Source organism: Melospiza georgiana, chromosome 20 (assembly GCF_028018845.1).
Source record: "Melospiza georgiana isolate bMelGeo1 chromosome 20, bMelGeo1.pri, whole genome shotgun sequence".
Classification (NCBI taxonomy): domain Eukaryota; kingdom Metazoa; phylum Chordata; class Aves; order Passeriformes; family Passerellidae; genus Melospiza; species Melospiza georgiana.
In genome coordinates this window covers 2,041,729-2,058,416 of record NC_080449.1, presented here as the reverse complement: position 1 = coordinate 2,058,416, position 16,688 = coordinate 2,041,729, and the positions used below count along the sequence as shown (strand labels likewise).

Below are 16,688 nucleotides of genomic sequence, written 5' to 3'. Positions count from 1 at the left end.
CTGGACAAGGCTGGGAGGAGCCTGGGACAGTGGGAGGTGTTCCTGCCATGGCAGGGGGGTTGGACCCGGATGGGCTTTAAGATCACTTCCAATCCGAACCATTCTGGAATTCCAGGATCTGTGAAGGCTCTCCAGAAGACAAGATCCCCCTCCCATTGGGGGGGAGGCTTTCCCATTAGGGAAAAGGCTGTGGCCCTGGTCTGAGCTGCCTCTGAGGGTCCCAGCTCCACCCTTATGCTTCAAGGAGTTCCCTTCAGTGACATCTGATGGTGACACTGCAGCATCACCCCATGCAGCACAAATGATGGAAACTTTGAAAAAGAAACCTCGAGCACAAATACAATAAAGTTGCAGTGACAGTACCACAGTGGCATGTTCAGGGAGTGTTTAAGCACAGGTGCCTGTACCTGCCACACCACACAGAACTCAGCAGTGCTCTCAGTGCCTTCCACTGCTGACAGGGGTTTGTCCCTTTCAAGCCTGGCTTTCTTTTTCCCCTTTTAAAATTGCTGACTTTAAAATATTCTCCTTGACATTTTCTCTACACTAGCAGGAGGGGGCTTTGTTGGTTCTGGAAGCACTTGAAAACAGGGGAACTTGGCCAAGACATTCAAAAGTTAAATTAAAATCTGACTCTGCAAATAGCCAATGTCAGTCGTGTGAATAACGTCCCTCTTTGGGAAAAGATGTTGAGGCAAAGGGCAGAATTGGCTGGGACTGAAATGCAGCTTAACACATACAGATAAAACTGATCTAGGGTTGGATAGGGTGATTTCTAAGGGAGATATTGGATATTTGGTTTCAAAATTATTGGGATGAATGGAGAAATGGTTGATGGGTTAAGGTCAGGACATTGCTGAGCTTGCCCTGCGTGGTTGGTGTGAGCTTTGTGAAGCCTTGGTGGTGAGAACAGGATTTACGGGCAGGAAATCTGCAGCCATCACTGTGGAAAGCTTTAATCATGGGTTATTGTTGGTGTCAGGGGTTTCTGTGTGTTCCTATGGATTAAAGAATGTATGATATGTCTAGAATTCCAAGAGGGATGTAAACAAGCCTCATACTCTGTAGAATCTTTTCCTGCTCGGAGGTGTTGCTGATGTTGATCAGAGCACCCGTGCCAGTTTCCTCTTGAGAAGTGTTCATTTACTGACAGCAAAGCACATGAAATGTCATCCCTGGTGAAACATTACTCTCTGCATCTGTGCCCACATCTCTGGGGCCAAAGTTTCCACATTCTTGCCTCTTGCAGAGCTGTTGCGGTGGAAGCCTTTCCCCTTTGGAGCAATGTTGGTTTTTTTCTTTTTTTCTTCAGTAAAAAGACAAACAAAGCTATTTTCTGTTTCAGAATGCAAGATGGGATATCTCTGGAGAGATTAACCTTCTTTACAGAGTTGTTTTTTCTGGTTGAAAGAAGAAATCTGTTATCATTAAAATAATATTTAAAAAAATCTGCACCTCATTATTTCCAGAAATAAACCTGCCACAATGAGATTTATTAAGAATTGACTTGGGGTGAACTGAAGAGAGCTCCAACACCAAAGAGTCCATGTTTTAGAAAAAAGACAGGAAGACAATAGGATGGACACAGGGGGAGCAAGAAGAGGGAATTGCTCTGCAATGTTAGCAAGAAAATATGTTCTTTTGGGGAAGGACTCTGAGAAGTGGCTTGGCAGATGTGCAGGAGGATTTAACTCAGCCCCTCTTCACGTGTTCAGTGCTTGTCTGAGCTCAGTCACGGAAGGCAAAGAGGGGAGAGAGGCACAAAGGTCAGGACTGGCATGGCCAGGGGAAGTATAGAGGGCAAGAAGCATGAGCAGAAGAATGTGTCCTGTCCTTTTCCTGCCCTGCCCTTCCCTCCTGCACCTGAGCCCCTGGGGAGCTGCTGGGCCCCTGTCCTGTTCCCCCAGGCTCCTGGTGTGCCCCCAGCCCCTTGGGAACAGCAGTAAAACTGTACCTCCAAATATCCGTGAGCAGAGCTGTGGTTTGGCATTTGGCAGTCTCCGGGGTGCAGACAGAGTGCTGAGGCAGCAGTTTTTGTGAGCAGGCTGCTGCTACCTGGGGTGTCAGATCCCTCCAAGTTCTGAGCCTCTGCCCCCTTCTGCACCTCTGGGTGGGGGTCATTCTCTTTTTCTCCTTGGCTTTCTGTTTCCCTTCCTTTTTACCTTGGGGCCATCAACAGATTTGTTTCCTGATCTCTGTGTCTGCTTTGAAGACAGATTCTCACCTTTTAGTTACTGAAGGAATGTGAGGAATGAGGCCCCACGGCCACAGCCTCCCACCCAGCTGGGAGCTGTTCCTACACGCTGGGCAGAGGGAGCAAGGTGCTGCCCTCCCTGGGAGCAGGCTGGGGCCCCCGAGCAGTGCGGGTGGGCAGCGAAGGGCAGATGGTGGGGATGGACTTCCAGTGCAGATCTGAGCATTTTACTCCTCTGAAATTCTCGTTTGTAGTGCCGGTCCTAGAGCTACAGGTCCTGGGCCACCTTATAGGGTTTCAGCTTGTTTTAGCAGTTTTCTTGACAATATTAGCTTCAAGGGTATATCCATGACTAGGTCAGAGAGGAGAAGTTGCTACGTGGCTGTGGGGGCTCTGGGATGTTTGCAGCACATATGGGCTGGCTGGGGAGGAGGGGGAGAAGCTCCCACCCCATGGAGCTGGTGTGAGCCTCCGTGTTACTGTATTTGTATTTCCTCTTACACCTGCACCTCTCAGAGGTGGACAAGGCAGAAGAGCTCTGGTGCATCCAGCTGTCATCGACTGTCACTGCCCCTTGCAAGTGGCTGCTGACCCCTGCCAGGGTGGGCACTGTGCCATGAACCACAGGCAGGGTGAGTTTGTGCTGGTGTCCCCAGGCTCTGCAGTGGGCCAAGGCAAGGCACTTCCCTTCCTTCAGGGAACAGCTGGGAGTAGGAAATGTCCTAAATTGTCCTCCCTGTTTGCAGGTGTGAGCACAGGGAGTGACACAGTGACACCTGAGAGTGTGTTTGTCCCAAAGCAATGATCCAGTTCTCACCCTCACAGGGGCCTTGAACAGACACAGAGGAAAGAACTCCTTTATGCAATCATTGTTCACCCCAGCTGGATGTGGGACTCGCACAGCGCATTTCATCCAGCTGAATTCCAGTGCAGGGTGACACCGCTGCCAGCCTGGACTGACCCGTGGCTGTGCCTGGTGCCGGGGGTCCCAGAGCCCCCATCTCACAGCACTGGGGGGAGGAGGCTGGAGGGTGATGTCAGCCTTTTCCTGGCTCTGAACACCACTCAGGAAAGCTTTGCTGATGTACCCTCCCTGCCCTATGGATGACTGGCAATCCCATCCATAGTCACCTATGGATGACTGGCAATCACAACAATCCCTGCAAACACTTCCAAGGACGGAGGAGACTCCACATCACCATCTGCCCTGGACACACAGCCAATGTCTATCCTAAGAAAGCCATCCCAAAGATGTTCCAGGGTCTGGAGTCCCTCTGCTCTGGAGACAGGCTAGGAGAGCTGGGGGTGCTCACCCGGAGAAGGCTTTCAGGAGACATTTCAGTACTTAAAGGGGACCAATAAAAAAGATGAGGACAGAGTTTTTAGCAGGACCTATTGCAACAGAACTCGGGCTGATGGTTTTGAACTGAAATAGGGGAGAGTCAGACTAGATATAAGGAATAAGCTTTTTACAAGACGGTGCCTCCTGGGAGGGGAGGATGGAAGCTGCACTGACAGTGTGCTCTCCCCTGCTGCCCTTGCAGAGCACGGTTGGGGAGAACCGGTGGCTGCAGGCACACCTGGTGCAGTCGCTGCTCCGGCACTGCGACGCGCGCGGGGCAGCGCGGTGGGCGCGGCACTGCCGGGTGCCCCCCGACATGCTGCCCCAGGCTGTGGCCGAGGAGCTTCAGAAGCTGCACATCCAGGACAGGTAAATCCTCGCCATGGAAAACCGTGCAGATTGCTTGTCATACAAACGCTGTGTATTTGCTTAAAATTGTCTATTGTGATGCATCCGTGGGGACAGAGGTTTGCAAAGACTTCCTCCATATACTTGGATCCCATTGTGGCCCTGCCCACACTGCATTTCATTGTCATAAGCCTGGAAATGTCTGTGAAAGGGGCATTTTAAACTCATCCTGAGTACACAGAAGCTCTGTGAGATTGCTTCATGCTGGTGAGGGTTCTTACACTTCTTCTGCCAGATCAACAGTGCAAATATTCATCTGTTTTACTGAGGTGATCGCAGATCTGTCAAAGTTTTACTAGTTATTACTTTTTAATGCTTATGATTTTGGGAAGGTCTCACAGATGGGCTTGAACTGTTCATGTTCAGGGATCCTGGTTTTGTGGATCTGCTCTTTCTCCTCATGCATATCTGCACTTGTTCAAGCACTGTGTCACCTCAGGAAATATAACACAGATGTAATCTCCCTCAAAACACTTCTCCAGAGGGTCCTCAGCTTTTTTGGAGCACACGAAACTCTTGTCTGTCTTGGACATGCTCCTGCCTCGATCCAAAGCACTGCCTGAGCTGCCCTCCTCCTCCTCCCTCCAGAAACCACAGCAGCTGCCAGTTGGGAGCCAGGAGGTTTTTCCATGAGGGCTAAGCCCTCAAAACACAAAGGAGTGATTGCAGATATGTGGCTGAGCCACAGACTGTGCATTCAGAGATAAAACCCATCACTGCACCTCTGTGCTGTGGGAATCCTGTGCTGTGGAGGAAAGGCAGGTGAGGGTGTGCTTGCCCTGCGTGAGGAGCTGGGATGGATTAATGAACCCCTTTGTACTGCAGTTTACTCACCCAGTCATGATACCTGCTGTGGTAGCTGCTATAAAGTCGGCAGAGCCATGAAACCCCATAAAACAGTCTGGCTGCCCAGTCTATTGAGTAACACAGCCACAGGTTCCCAGAGGGAGTTCACACTGCACACAACAAGGTGGCACCAGCATATAAATGACATCACCCGTCTCTGGTCACACCACACACGGCTCCTGAGCTTTGCAGGTGAGAATATTCCAGGAGACCTGAGGCTGCACACCTTCATTAAATATTTTACACAAATATTGACTTCCCCATGCACACAAACCCACAGGAAAGAGTGTTTGTGCAGGGAGAGCTGCTCTGCTGCAAAACTGGGCACACAGCCTCCCAAACATAAGGTTACTAATAGTTTCCCAAATAATGAACCATTTCAAGTCTCTGTGGGAAAGACACTAACCAGAAATGTGTGATCTCTCCAGGGGAGCTGGATCTCTTTGATTAGTTTCTTTTCTCTGAGAAAGAGCTGAGTGTCATGGGGAAAGAGAGGGTCAGGGTAAAATAAGGGGAGTAAAACTTGACCCTCTTGTTCCAGTCGAGGATTTCCTCTGGCTTTCCATGGTTTCAAACTGTTGCATCTGATTCTGTGCAGGGTAGAAGAGGTTACAAAAGCAGATAATTATGAGGCCAGTAAGAAGAAGGACTATTACCAGCTTCCTATTCCACGGGAAAATATTCACTTTCTGCAGACATGGGAGGAGACACTGCGGTGCTGGGAGAAGGTGCTGCAGGTGAGTGTTTGCTGGGATTGGCCTGGCAGGGTCATGGAGCTGGAACTACATGCCAGGCTGAGACACAGAGTTGGTTGTGGCCACTGCCATCCACTGCCTACCTCCCCAAGCCAAGAACAGCTGCTCCTTTAGGCTGGTCTAATTTGGGGAAGGTGTTAGGGATTGTACCAGGGAAGGTTCCTGTGGGTGACACAGGTGCTTTGAGAGTTCCCTGTGTCTGTGGCAGTTTGCACAAAGAGCTGCAGGTGCTGGGGAGGAAATGCTCATGTCCTGGACAGATTCTTCAGGCTCCTCTCAAGCACAGGCAGGCTCTGGGTGCAGGAAGTGTCTGTGTTGCAGGCTGGGCAGGTCGTTGGTGTGGACATGGAGTGGAAGCCTTCCTTTGGCATGGTGGGGAAGCCCCGTGTTGCCCTCCTGCAACTCGCACTGAAGGATGAGGTGTTCCTGTTGGACCTGCCACGGCTCCTGGAGCAAGCTGAGGCTGAGGGGGAAAAGGAGAAGCTTCCCCATTTCATCCAGATGCTCTATTCAGATGCAGCCATCACTAAACTAGGTAACACCCCTCTCTCTTCCCCACCTCGGGACTTCACACCACCTGTTTTGTCATCTTTGTCATTCCTAGATCCTCTTGGTGTTGTCATTCCCTAAATCCACTTGCCATGGAACCAGCTTTTGTAGCCCTGAGTGTTCAGGCACTTCCAGGCCAGGAAACAGTGACTGGTGTAACTGGGAGTGATAGAAATACAGGATCACAGAATCACAGAATCCCCTGAGCTGGAGGGACCCCCCAGGATCCCCCAGCCCAGCCCCTGTCCCTGCCCAGCCCCACCCTGGGCACCCCTGGCAGCGCTGCCCAAAGGCTCCTGGAGCTCTGGCAGCCTCGGGGCCGTGCCCATTCCCTGGGCAGCCTGGGCAGTGCCAGCACCCTCTGGGGGCAGAGCCTTGCCCTGAGCTCAGCCTGAGCTGCCCTGACACAGGTCCATGCCATTGTATGTCCCCATTTCAGGTCAGATCCAGGATTCCTGATATAACTTGCACTCTCAGACTTGGGATTGTGCTAGCTCTGTACTAATCCCCAGCTGACACCCAGCCTTCAGTGGTTCAGGTAATCCTGGGGCAGAGCTGTCAGGATGTGCTGTCCCAGAGTTGCTGTGCTGGACACCAAAGATCTCTGAACTACCATACATGATTTTTGGAAGCTTTTATCAGGAGCTGCTAAACCTGGATTTCAAAGGCAAATTCATAAATACATTTCCCAGATTTTAAGTAAGTTGATCTTAAACTCAGCATTTTTCATGCACCTCTCTTTTCCCTTGATCTGCAGGAGTGTCTCTTGGGAACAGAAGAGACAGGACCCAATCTTGCTCCCTGTTTGAACAGTCTTCCCACCAATGCTTATAAATATTTTGTCAGCATTTTGATTCTGAACTAGAAGAAGCTGCAGTGCATTAAGCGTGATTTGAGTTTTCCTACCTGTGTGATTTGGGCTTCTTTTGTCTCCAGGTTATGGGATGTCTGGAGACCTCAGCAGCCTTGCAGCCACATGTTCTGCTCTGAAAGACACAGAGAAGCAAATGCAAGGTGTGGTGGATCTTCTTGCAGTGGACAAACAAGTAAGGACAAACACATGGAGGTGTGGAAAGTGGTGTCTCCCGCATGTGCTGGTGGATAACTGTCCTGAATCCACAGCAGTGTCTGTTTGCATCCTGGATTGGCAGGGAGATGGCTGCATGAGTAAAGAGACCATTTCCTCCAGATGGTTTGAGGTGTTGGGATTCTGTAAAGGAAGACAGAAGTATTTGGTTTTCATCAACTAAAATGTTAAAGCTTATGTTACTGACAGCTTTTTCATAGCCTTTATAGAAGCTGTGAAAAGCTCTTGGAGACTGAGCTCCTTTCAGCCAGGACAAGGTTTCTCAGCACAAGTTATACTTAGGAAGAGGAAGTTCTTGTAGAAATTCTGCTACTCCAAGGCCATGAATTATTGAAGCAGATATGGTGGAGTTAATGATTTGTACAGAACTCTGATGTTCCTAGGAGGGCTGCTGGTGGGTTCAGCACAGGAATTTCTGGTCAGCTGAAGCACAGCTGTCCCTGAATTCGCACACAAATTTGCACAGGAGCTTTCAGCAGTCCACAAAATGTTCAGTACAACCATTTTAATGGGTAAAACGTAAAAGTGTTTTTGAGGCTGTGGGTTGAGGTGAAGCAGATCTTTGGGATTGATAGCTTAACCTGGGAAGTGCTGCATGGCTGACATAGCTGCCAGCAGCCATTGCCTCAGTTTAAGCTGGGAAATGGCAGCTGCAGAGAGGGCTGCTGCCCAGGGTGTCACAGGAATGCTTTTCCCACTGGGACTAGGAGGAGAAAGGTGCTGAACTGCCCCTGCTGGTCCTTTATTGCGTGGATGCCCAGCAGCCCCCAGCATGGTGAGCACCCTGCAGACCCCTAAGGAGCCTCTGGTGCAGGGCTGTACAAGAATGCCCTTTTCCCCCTTCCTTGGCTGTGGCAGACATTTCTCCCCAGCAAGCATGTTTGTTAAAGAAATAACCCAATGCCGCGTTTATCTTGGGCCATCCCAGCCCTTGTCTGAGGGCTGGGGTTCAATATGCCAGGCACGAGAGGGATGTCATAGGGCTGTGCCTGGCCCCAGCAGCTGGAGCAGGAGGTGTTTGGGAGCTGCTTCCTAACCAGGTGGTTTGTATCTTTGTGTTTCCATCAGCTGCAGTGGGGGAAGGACGGCCGGAAGGTCGATGGACTGTCCCCGGAGCGCAGCCACGAGGAGAGAGGGGTCAGGCAGCCGGAGAGGGGACTGAGCCTGCTGGTGCAGCACGTGCTGGGGAAGCCTCTGGATAAAACAGAGCAGCTGTCAAACTGGGAGAAGAGGCCACTCCGGGAGGAGCAGATCCTCTATGCAGGTGTGGCCCAGGCCAGGCTGTGCTTGGCTGCTCTGTCCCCAGGAAAGTCTTTAAGTAGCAGAGGAAGAAAATGGCTGTGCAGATTAGTTCCTGTTCAAAGGAGTCAGCACATGTTTTGTTTGTCCTTTTGAGGACATGACTTTAATGGTTGAAGTTTAAACTGTCCAGTGATTCATTATTTCCCTGAGGAAGGAATTCCTGTGCTTTGCAGATTTTGTCTGATGAAGCATCACCTCAGTGGAAACTCCTCTCAATAACTGTAAGGAGGAAAGTCCACTTCCTTCTGCCTCATTTCACTGCCTTCCTGGGAAACAAATGCCGTGTTCATTTGTCACAGTGAGGTGCTTGTTTGAAATGGGCAGATGTGTCAGAAACTGCAGCACAGACTCAGGGCTATGGAGGGACCCATAGAATTTATTGCTGATTACCCCAGAGTCAGAAGTCTGGGTCTGAATCTTTTCCTGGTGCATCAAAGGACAGTCTGCTGATGCAAACCAGCCCTTTGTTAAATTCGACTATCCTTGAAGCTGACACAGTTCTCACAAAAGTTAATCACTGGGACTTGTCAGACTGGCTGGGAGAGTTCTCCTGTTGCCCTTGCAGGGAGCAGCAGCACAGGGCACTGAGTGTGGGCAGGTGATTGCAAACAGCTCAGGCAGTACCTGCTCAGATATTGCATCTCCTGGGGAAGCTCCCTTCCTGTCAAGAGGAGTGATAAGGAGCTGTGGGCAGGCTTGGGGACAGTGGTGAGGAATGGGGGCTGGCTGGAGCTACCTGGTGGTGGTTGGAAGAGCTACACTGCAGTTTACACTGGGTTACTGGGTTAGAGTGGAGATGGCAGAGCCTGTCTTTAGGAGCTGTTGCCTTGACTCTCTGTGACTGTGGGTCCAGCTGTGATGCTCAGTGAGTCAGTCCTGGAGCTTGAGGGTATGACCTGAGGGAGTTGCAGCTTCACAGTTGTTCACAGTGGCTTTTACAAAGGTGGGGGCTCTTCCTTGCCTTAGGAAAGCCTCTGGTTTACTTTTGAATGAGCCTCTTATGAGCTGAGGCTCACATTCTCTTCCCTGCAGCCTCAGATGCCTACTGCTTGCTGGAGATCTATGAGAGGCTCTGCAAGGACCCCGAGAGCTTTGGTCTGGGTTCAGACCTGACAGAGAGTCTGGTGGGAAAACAGAGCAAAAAACCCAGGGCAAAGAAGCAGCTGAATAAACAAGAAGCACCATCACCTTCTGGACAGGTTTGTAAACATCTTCAAAGAGCTGCTTGTTGCTCAAGACCCCTGCAAATCACACGCTGCTCCTCTCAGTCACACCATTCCCTGGGCACGGCTGTTCTCAGGACTCTTGCAGCAAACATCCTCCTTACCCCTCCCTCCAGGACACTCTGCTCTCTCCTTGGCCTGGCTGGGCCTAGCTTTCCCTGCTCTTTGAGGTTCACTTTCTTTGCACAGTGTGGGTGCAGATCTTTGTGCTAAGCCCAGTGAGCCTTGCTCGTGGAAATGCTCCTTCCACATTGGGTTTGGATTCTGTGGCCAAGGTTTCAAAACTCTTACTTCCTTACTTTTCCTTTTTACTGAGCTTCCACACCTTGCTTTCGCATTGGGAATATCTCCTTTATTGTGTCTGGAGTAGAAGTCTGCAAAGTTAAAAGCAAATGATCCATCAAAAATGCCTTTCTGCTGAAGGCTTGTCTCTGCCTCCCTGCCCACCACCACATTCCATGAGAGGCCTCTCCCAGAATTTGTCCTGTGGCAGAGCCTTAATACTTCACCAGAGCTGTGCAACTCTGCTTAAGTATCTTGAAATGTGACTGGTGCCTCTCAGGAATAACATTTTACATTTTAAATGGAACCATTCAGTGGTTTGTACACCTTTGGAAACCCTGGCACAAATCCCATTTTGTTATTGCCTGAGAAGACCCACCGTGTGTATCTGTGTATCCTGAGGAGCCCCAGGTGTGTGTGGAGCTCCTGAAGTCAGTGCCCCTTTCCGTGGCTGGGCTGAGATGCTGCTGACTGTGTCCACCTGTGTGAAAATGTGCAGCATCCCTTGGCCTTCAGCAGGCAGGAGAACACGGAGCTGCTCCCTGGGCATTGCATTTATGGGAATGTTGTGTGTTATAGCAGAGCTGGGTGGCTGCTGCAGAGGTGGGAAAAGTGAGCACTCCAGGCTTCAGTCACCTTGGACACCCACAGGTCATCTCTGTGCTCTGCACAGTCAGATTCATCAGCCAGAGGCAGTTGGTAAAACCTGGACTGGGCTGGCAAAAAAAGCAGACTTGTCCTGACTGCAGCCAGCAGGACTCTAAGCTCTCCTTCCCAGTGTTTCCTTGTCTGAAGTGGGGCTAATGACTCTGTTCTCCTTTATAAGCTTTTTGCTCTCTGCTGGCATGAAATGTGAGAAAAAAGCTCCGTATGACAGTGCTGGTCACTGGATAAACACTGGCTGAGAGCCAGCTGCAGCTCCTGCACATCTGTTTGAACAGCAGCAGCAGCCAGGGGCAGCATGTCCAACTGCCTCAGCTTCAGGAGGCAGCTCCATTCCTTGTCACCGTGTTCTGGTGTCACAGCTGCATCGACCAGGGTCCTGCAGGAACTGGTGACAGCCCAGTCTGCCCAGTGCTGCAGAGCCCTGGCTGCAGGGACCAGCTGCTGGGAACTGCAGCATCACACCAGGGTTGCTCCTGGACCTGAGCTGGTTCCCATGGAGAGCCCAGGTGGAGCTGCCTGGTGTGCCACAGCATTCCCAGCTTGGGGCCAGCTCCTGCAGAGCTGATCTGCAGTGCTGGCTCCCTGCATAGCTGCTGGCAGTGTCCTTCAGTCATCCCAGCTGATTCAAGTTCCTGGAGTCAAAAGCTGGACATTGGAAGTTCCTTAATAACTTCCCTTCTCCATGAATTTAGCTATTGTACTTCTGGGAGCCTCCCAAAGCCAAAGTCCTCCAAGTGCAGGAACTCCCCCAGCAGCAGACATTTGAAATAAAACAAACAGAATTCAGGCACTGCCTATTTTTAACCTTCCAAAGATAACAGAGTTGACGTGGTTGCTTTGTCTACCTGTTTCTCCCTCTGTCTGTCCCAAATCATAGCTTTGGCACGTGTTTATTAATTGCAGACTGATTTAGGGGAACAACAGCCTTGGCTATGTTTCTGTGATTTCTTGATGATGAATGCCTGTGCAGAGCACTGGAGGCCAGGTTGGCACTTCTCCAGGAAAAGGCTGCAGGTCCCTGGATCAAGTGGCCAGCTGGTCAGTGAGAGAATGGCGAATTCAGAATTAGCTCCATCATGTTCTTCCCCCTGCCTAGGTGGAATGTGGAAAGGATGGGAAGGGGGATCTAGAGGTGCTGCAGAGCATGGGGAGGTGGTGACACAGGTGGAAGGAGGCAGTTGGATGTGCCATGGTGGGTGAACTAAAGCAGGGAGTAAAAACACAAATGTACTGGGAATCAGATTTCTGCTCCTTATGGATGTCCTGCCTTTCTCTAGGAATTCCAAGGATCCAGAACGGAGCCCTCATGCCCCCCTGCCCCTGTCTCCCCCCAGGAGTTCAGTGTGGTCTGTGACAACATGCTGCAGGGCCTGGGGCGCTACCTGCGTTGCCTGGGCGTGGATGTGCGGCTGCTGGACAATGAGGATGACCACAGGAAAGCTGCTGAGGTGAGTTCACAGCTCCCATGTCTATGGGGACATGATGGGGCTCACTGGGAAGCTGCACTGGTGCTCAGGCTGCAGGAGCTGTCCCATGGGTCCCTCCTTCCATCCCTGTGCTGATTTCCAGCTCTTTGGGTCACCCTGAGCACTGGCAGCTGGAATCAGCTGGTCCCTGCAGTGGTGTGCAGCCTTGGTTCTCCACTTCCAGGAGAGAGGAGGGGAGCAGAGACTGCTATGATCTTACTCTTACGTGTGTCTCACTCTTACGTGTGTCTGTCTGTGTCATTGGCAGCTGGGGCAGCTCAAGTCATGAGAAGAACACAAGGGGAGGGTAAAGATCATAGAATCACAGAATGGTTTGCTTTGGCTTTGAAGGGGCCTTAACGATCATCTCCAACCCCAAAGACGTGACCAAGTCATGTGTGTGCTTGCAACAAGACAAAAGTCAGTGAAAGGAGCCAACATTCACTTAGGTTTCTAGTGCACTCCAGTTTGGGCTTACAGGGAAGGTACTTGTCTGCCTTGTGTGCAGTTCAGTTGGGCAGACCCATAATCCAAAGATGGCTGTTCAATACAGAAGGGAGAATGTCCTTAATCAATGGCCATGTAACATCCTGGCTGGCCTTGTGAGGTGACTCAAAGGTGATGAGCCACAACTTGCAGTGGTGTTTGGGAAAGGAAGAGGGGACCATGAGTTTTGCTCTGGGCTCCCATAATAACTGCCCCTCTGCCTACTGGATGAGAGACAAATGCTGCTTCATTTCAGACACATTTCTGCCATCCCAGGAGTGCAGATCACAGAATCACAGAATCCCCTGAGCTGGAAAGGACCCACAGGGATCATTGAGAACAGCCCCTGTCCCTGCCCAGCCCCCCCAGCAGCCCCAGCCTGGGCACCCCTGGCAGCGCTGCCCAAAGGCTCCTGGAGCTCTGGCAGCCTCGGGGCCGTGCCCATTCCCTGGGCAGCCTGGGCAGTGCCAGCACCCTCTGGGGGCAGAGCCTTGCCCTGAGCTCCAGCCCAACTCCCCCCTGACACAACTTCATGCCATTCTCTCAGGTTCTGTCCCTGGTCGCAGGGAGCAGAGATCAGTGTCTGCCCCTCCCTTTCCCCTCACCAGGAACTTGTAGCTGCAATGAGGTCTCCCCTCAGTCTCCTCCAGGCTGAACAGACCAAGTCTCAGCCACTTCTCCTACAGCTTCCCCTCAAGGGCCTTCACCATCTTCGCTGCCCTCCTTTGGAAACTCTCTAATGGCCTAATGTCTTTCTTACTTTGTGGTGCCCAAAACTGCCATCAGGGCTCAAGGTGAGGCCACCCCAGCCCAGAGCAGAGTGGGACAATCCCCTCCCTTGACCACCACATGATGCCCCCCGGACACAAATGTCCCTCCTGACTCCAGGGCTCTGCTGACTCACATTCAACTTTCTGTCAACCAGGACCCCCAGGTTCCTTCCTGTGACGCTCTTCTCCAGCATCTCATTCCCCAGTCTGTTTGTATATCCAGGGTTGCTCCATCCCAGGTGCAGAATCTGTCACTTTCCCTTGTTGAACTTGATCTGGTTGGTGATTGCCCAGCTTTCTTATTTGTCCATGTCTCCCAGAGGACCTCCCTGCCTTCGAGGGAGTCAAGAGAGATATCCAGGCCACACAGTGTGTGCTATCAAATGTGCATGGATCACCCAGCCTGGTGTGCAGGATGTTTCCTCTTCAGATGTCTGCTTGGCCAGAATCCGGGGCAGGCTCTAACTTCTGCAGAAATAATTAATATCTCCTCCCTGCCAAACTTGCACAAGTTATTTAAACAAACCAGTTCTCAGTGCCTCCCCCCAGAGCTCCATCTCCACTTCTCATCCCCATCCCTTATCGTGCCATGGACAGGATGTTTGACATTGCTTTCTCTATGGTGACTGGACAAACATCCTTTCACTATCAAAAGCCCTTGGAGTGTTACTGTATTGCAGAGCCTTTGATCTGGGCTTGGATAATCAAAGATAAAAATAGACTCCTCCTACCCTGTTTGATATCTGGCTGGTCCTGATTGAATCAAAGTTGAATGTTGACCACCCTACGCCCAAAAACTTGGGAATGTTATTGCAAAGGCCAGCAGAGGGTTTGGATCCTGGTCACTGAGTACAAGACAGATGGTTTGGGTGTTGTCCCAGCACAGTCTCAAACTGGTGTCACTAGGGACACCTAAGAGTGTACAGCATTAGTGTTTGCTCTTTATTAAAGTCTTTTCACTCAAATTATTTATCAGTCATACTACACTTCTCCTTGTGCCAAGAACTCCTGCAGCACCTGGCATTTGCTCCTTATTGTTCTCATTCCTTTTCTTTGTTAAAGTGGCTTGAAGTATTGGTGGGCAAATGGGTCTGGTCCTTCACCCTCTGTTATTTGGGATCAAGCTTAAAAACCTGAGAACTTCTTCAGCTGTACTTGGGTAGTTATGGATTTATACTTTTTGTTTGTTTGCTTGTTTGTTTTTTGTTTTGTTTAGGCTAGCACATGGTACAGGAAATGGTTAGGGAACCCCCATTCCCATGGATGTGAAACCCTTGTCCTGTGTTATGCTTTGTGTTGTGTTGCTGTTATTGACTAAATATTTTATCTTGGACTTGTCATGGTGAGTTTGTCATGCCAGATCTGGAGAGGTGTGAGAGCAGGGCCTCTGGCACCACGATCCACTGGATCCCCTCTGACTGACCAGAGTTAGTGGTGGAGTTGGCAGTACTGGGTTTGTGGTTGGACTTGATGACCTGGGAGGTCTTTCCCAGCCTTAATGATTCTGTGATTCTGTGGTTCTGTTTATGTGCTGTGAGATGCTACCAGCTTGCAGTCTCTGATTTAATGATGCCATTTAATTAGGACTTGGCCGGAGAAGTGACTGATTAAAGTTGCCTGTCATAAGTGCAGATACAGAAAATCTTTAAAAATGGAAAAACAGTAGAAATTCATACTGAAAATGTCTCTGGTTTAATCTATCCTCATGTGAAAGGCAAAGAACTCACAGGCTGTCCTTACAGATGCAGTGGGGGTGGTTTTATGAAGCCCTCTCACTCAGTGGGGTGGCCGTGCTGTTTTTCCCATATTACCCTGCTGTCCTACCTGCTCTAGCTCCTGCACACACCTGTATGGCACAGCAGGTCTGCAGCTGGGGCTGGAATTAGTTCCAGATGTGCTGGACGAGCTCCTTTAGCTGAGAATTCTTGCAGCCTGTGCACTGAGAGCTGGTGGGACCCACCATGTGCTGTCCCCAGCAGTCCTGGATGGCAGCACTGCCCACTGCCCTCGGGCAGGGCCTTTGCAGGGCTTCACAGTGGCCCAGGCTGGCCCCAGCCTGGCTCTCTGCTGTGTGGCTTCTGACAAAGGGCTGTGTGCATCCAGCATTCCTCCCCAGGGACTCTGCCTCCAGCTCCAGGCAATCCATGGGGTAAAGAATGTAGAGATTCCATCTCTGGGATGCAGCAGGTTCTGAGTGTGCAGGTGCCAGTTTTGGGTGATCTACCCTTTGCCTTTGCACTTACTCTTACAAGCAATGTGTTATTTGCAATTAATACAAGTTTATTTACTTAAAATTATGCCCTGTGCCTGTTGTGTTCCTACCCAGGTCCTTCATGCCCCATGCCTGGAAAATTCCTGGTCAGGTTGGATGGAGGCTCTGAGCAGCCTGACCCAAATGAAGATGTCCCTGCTCACTTCAGAGCAGCTGGGACAAGATGACCTTTTCAAGATCCCTTCTAAACCAAACTATTCTATGATTCCATCTTGTCTTCTCCAAACTTCTCTTTGCAGAGAATCTTAAACCCATCTTTTGGGTTTTCCAGATAATTGGAAGGAGATGGAAAAGTGGATGCTCCTGTTTTCTCTGCAATTTTGGAGAATCAGGCAAAGCAGTGGGATCCTTCTCACACCAACCTTACAGGATCATCCAGCAGCCTGAGTGACTACAGTAGCTTCTGCAATGTTGTACCTTGGGGGCAGAGCAAAAGGTTTTAAGAAAATGTTCATAGTCTCTTAGGTTTCTAATAAGAGACTCAGTGGAATCTCAAAGCTGCTCCAGTTGTGTTCTGGGTTGGTTTACTTTATTTTTTGAATGGACTTTGCTCTTGGTCTTCAAAATCATCCTCATCTCTAAGGATAATCTGATGCTAAGGCAAACCTGGTATCTTTTGAAGTATGCTAATAACCAGAAGGCAGGTAAAACTGGCTTCCTGAGGCTCCTGTGCTGTGGAAGGTTCCTTGCAAGGTTACACCTACCCTCCAAAGCTCCAGGTGAACCAGCAAGTTGCAGTGAAGGGCCAGGCTGGATGGATCTCAGGAGCCAGATAGAGCATTGTGCACCCAGATCTAAATTGCCCTAGACTAATTTGGAGCCAGGTGACACAAAAGGGATTTTAATCCTGCAGTGAGCAGATCTTCACCTAATGGGGGAATCTAATCTTGGATCTTGTCTCAGCTTTGACTGGCTTTTTCCATATTTTTGATGTAGGTGACATTCTCCAGGTTTGCTGGTCTTTTTAGTCTGGTGGGAAGCTAAATTCAGAGAGGGCAGATGAAGAGCTGTGTTGCTTTTAAGATCGAGACTTGGCTTTT

At 50.4% G+C, this 16,688-nt stretch overlaps 1 protein-coding gene across 7 annotated transcripts in view; it reads left to right on the top strand.

The window, feature by feature from the left end:
- EXD3 (exonuclease 3'-5' domain containing 3) overlaps positions 1–16,688 on the top strand; it is a 256,141-nt gene that overhangs the window by 116,570 nt on the left and 122,883 nt on the right. For all 7 annotated transcript variants that reach the window (XR_009115427.1, XR_009115428.1, XM_058037917.1 and 4 more), the window contains 7 exons: positions 3,739–3,905; positions 5,389–5,527; positions 5,867–6,080; positions 7,031–7,140; positions 8,250–8,445; positions 9,516–9,682; positions 11,932–12,102. Coding sequence is in view for 5 of the 7 variants with exons in the window: in XM_058037917.1 (XP_057893900.1) it covers positions 3,739–3,905; positions 5,389–5,527; positions 5,867–6,080; positions 7,031–7,140; positions 8,250–8,445; positions 9,516–9,682; positions 11,932–12,102 (1,164 nt within the window). In the remaining 2 variants the exon portion in view is untranslated. The remainder of the gene's footprint in view (positions 1–3,738; positions 3,906–5,388; positions 5,528–5,866; positions 6,081–7,030; positions 7,141–8,249; positions 8,446–9,515; positions 9,683–11,931; positions 12,103–16,688) is intronic.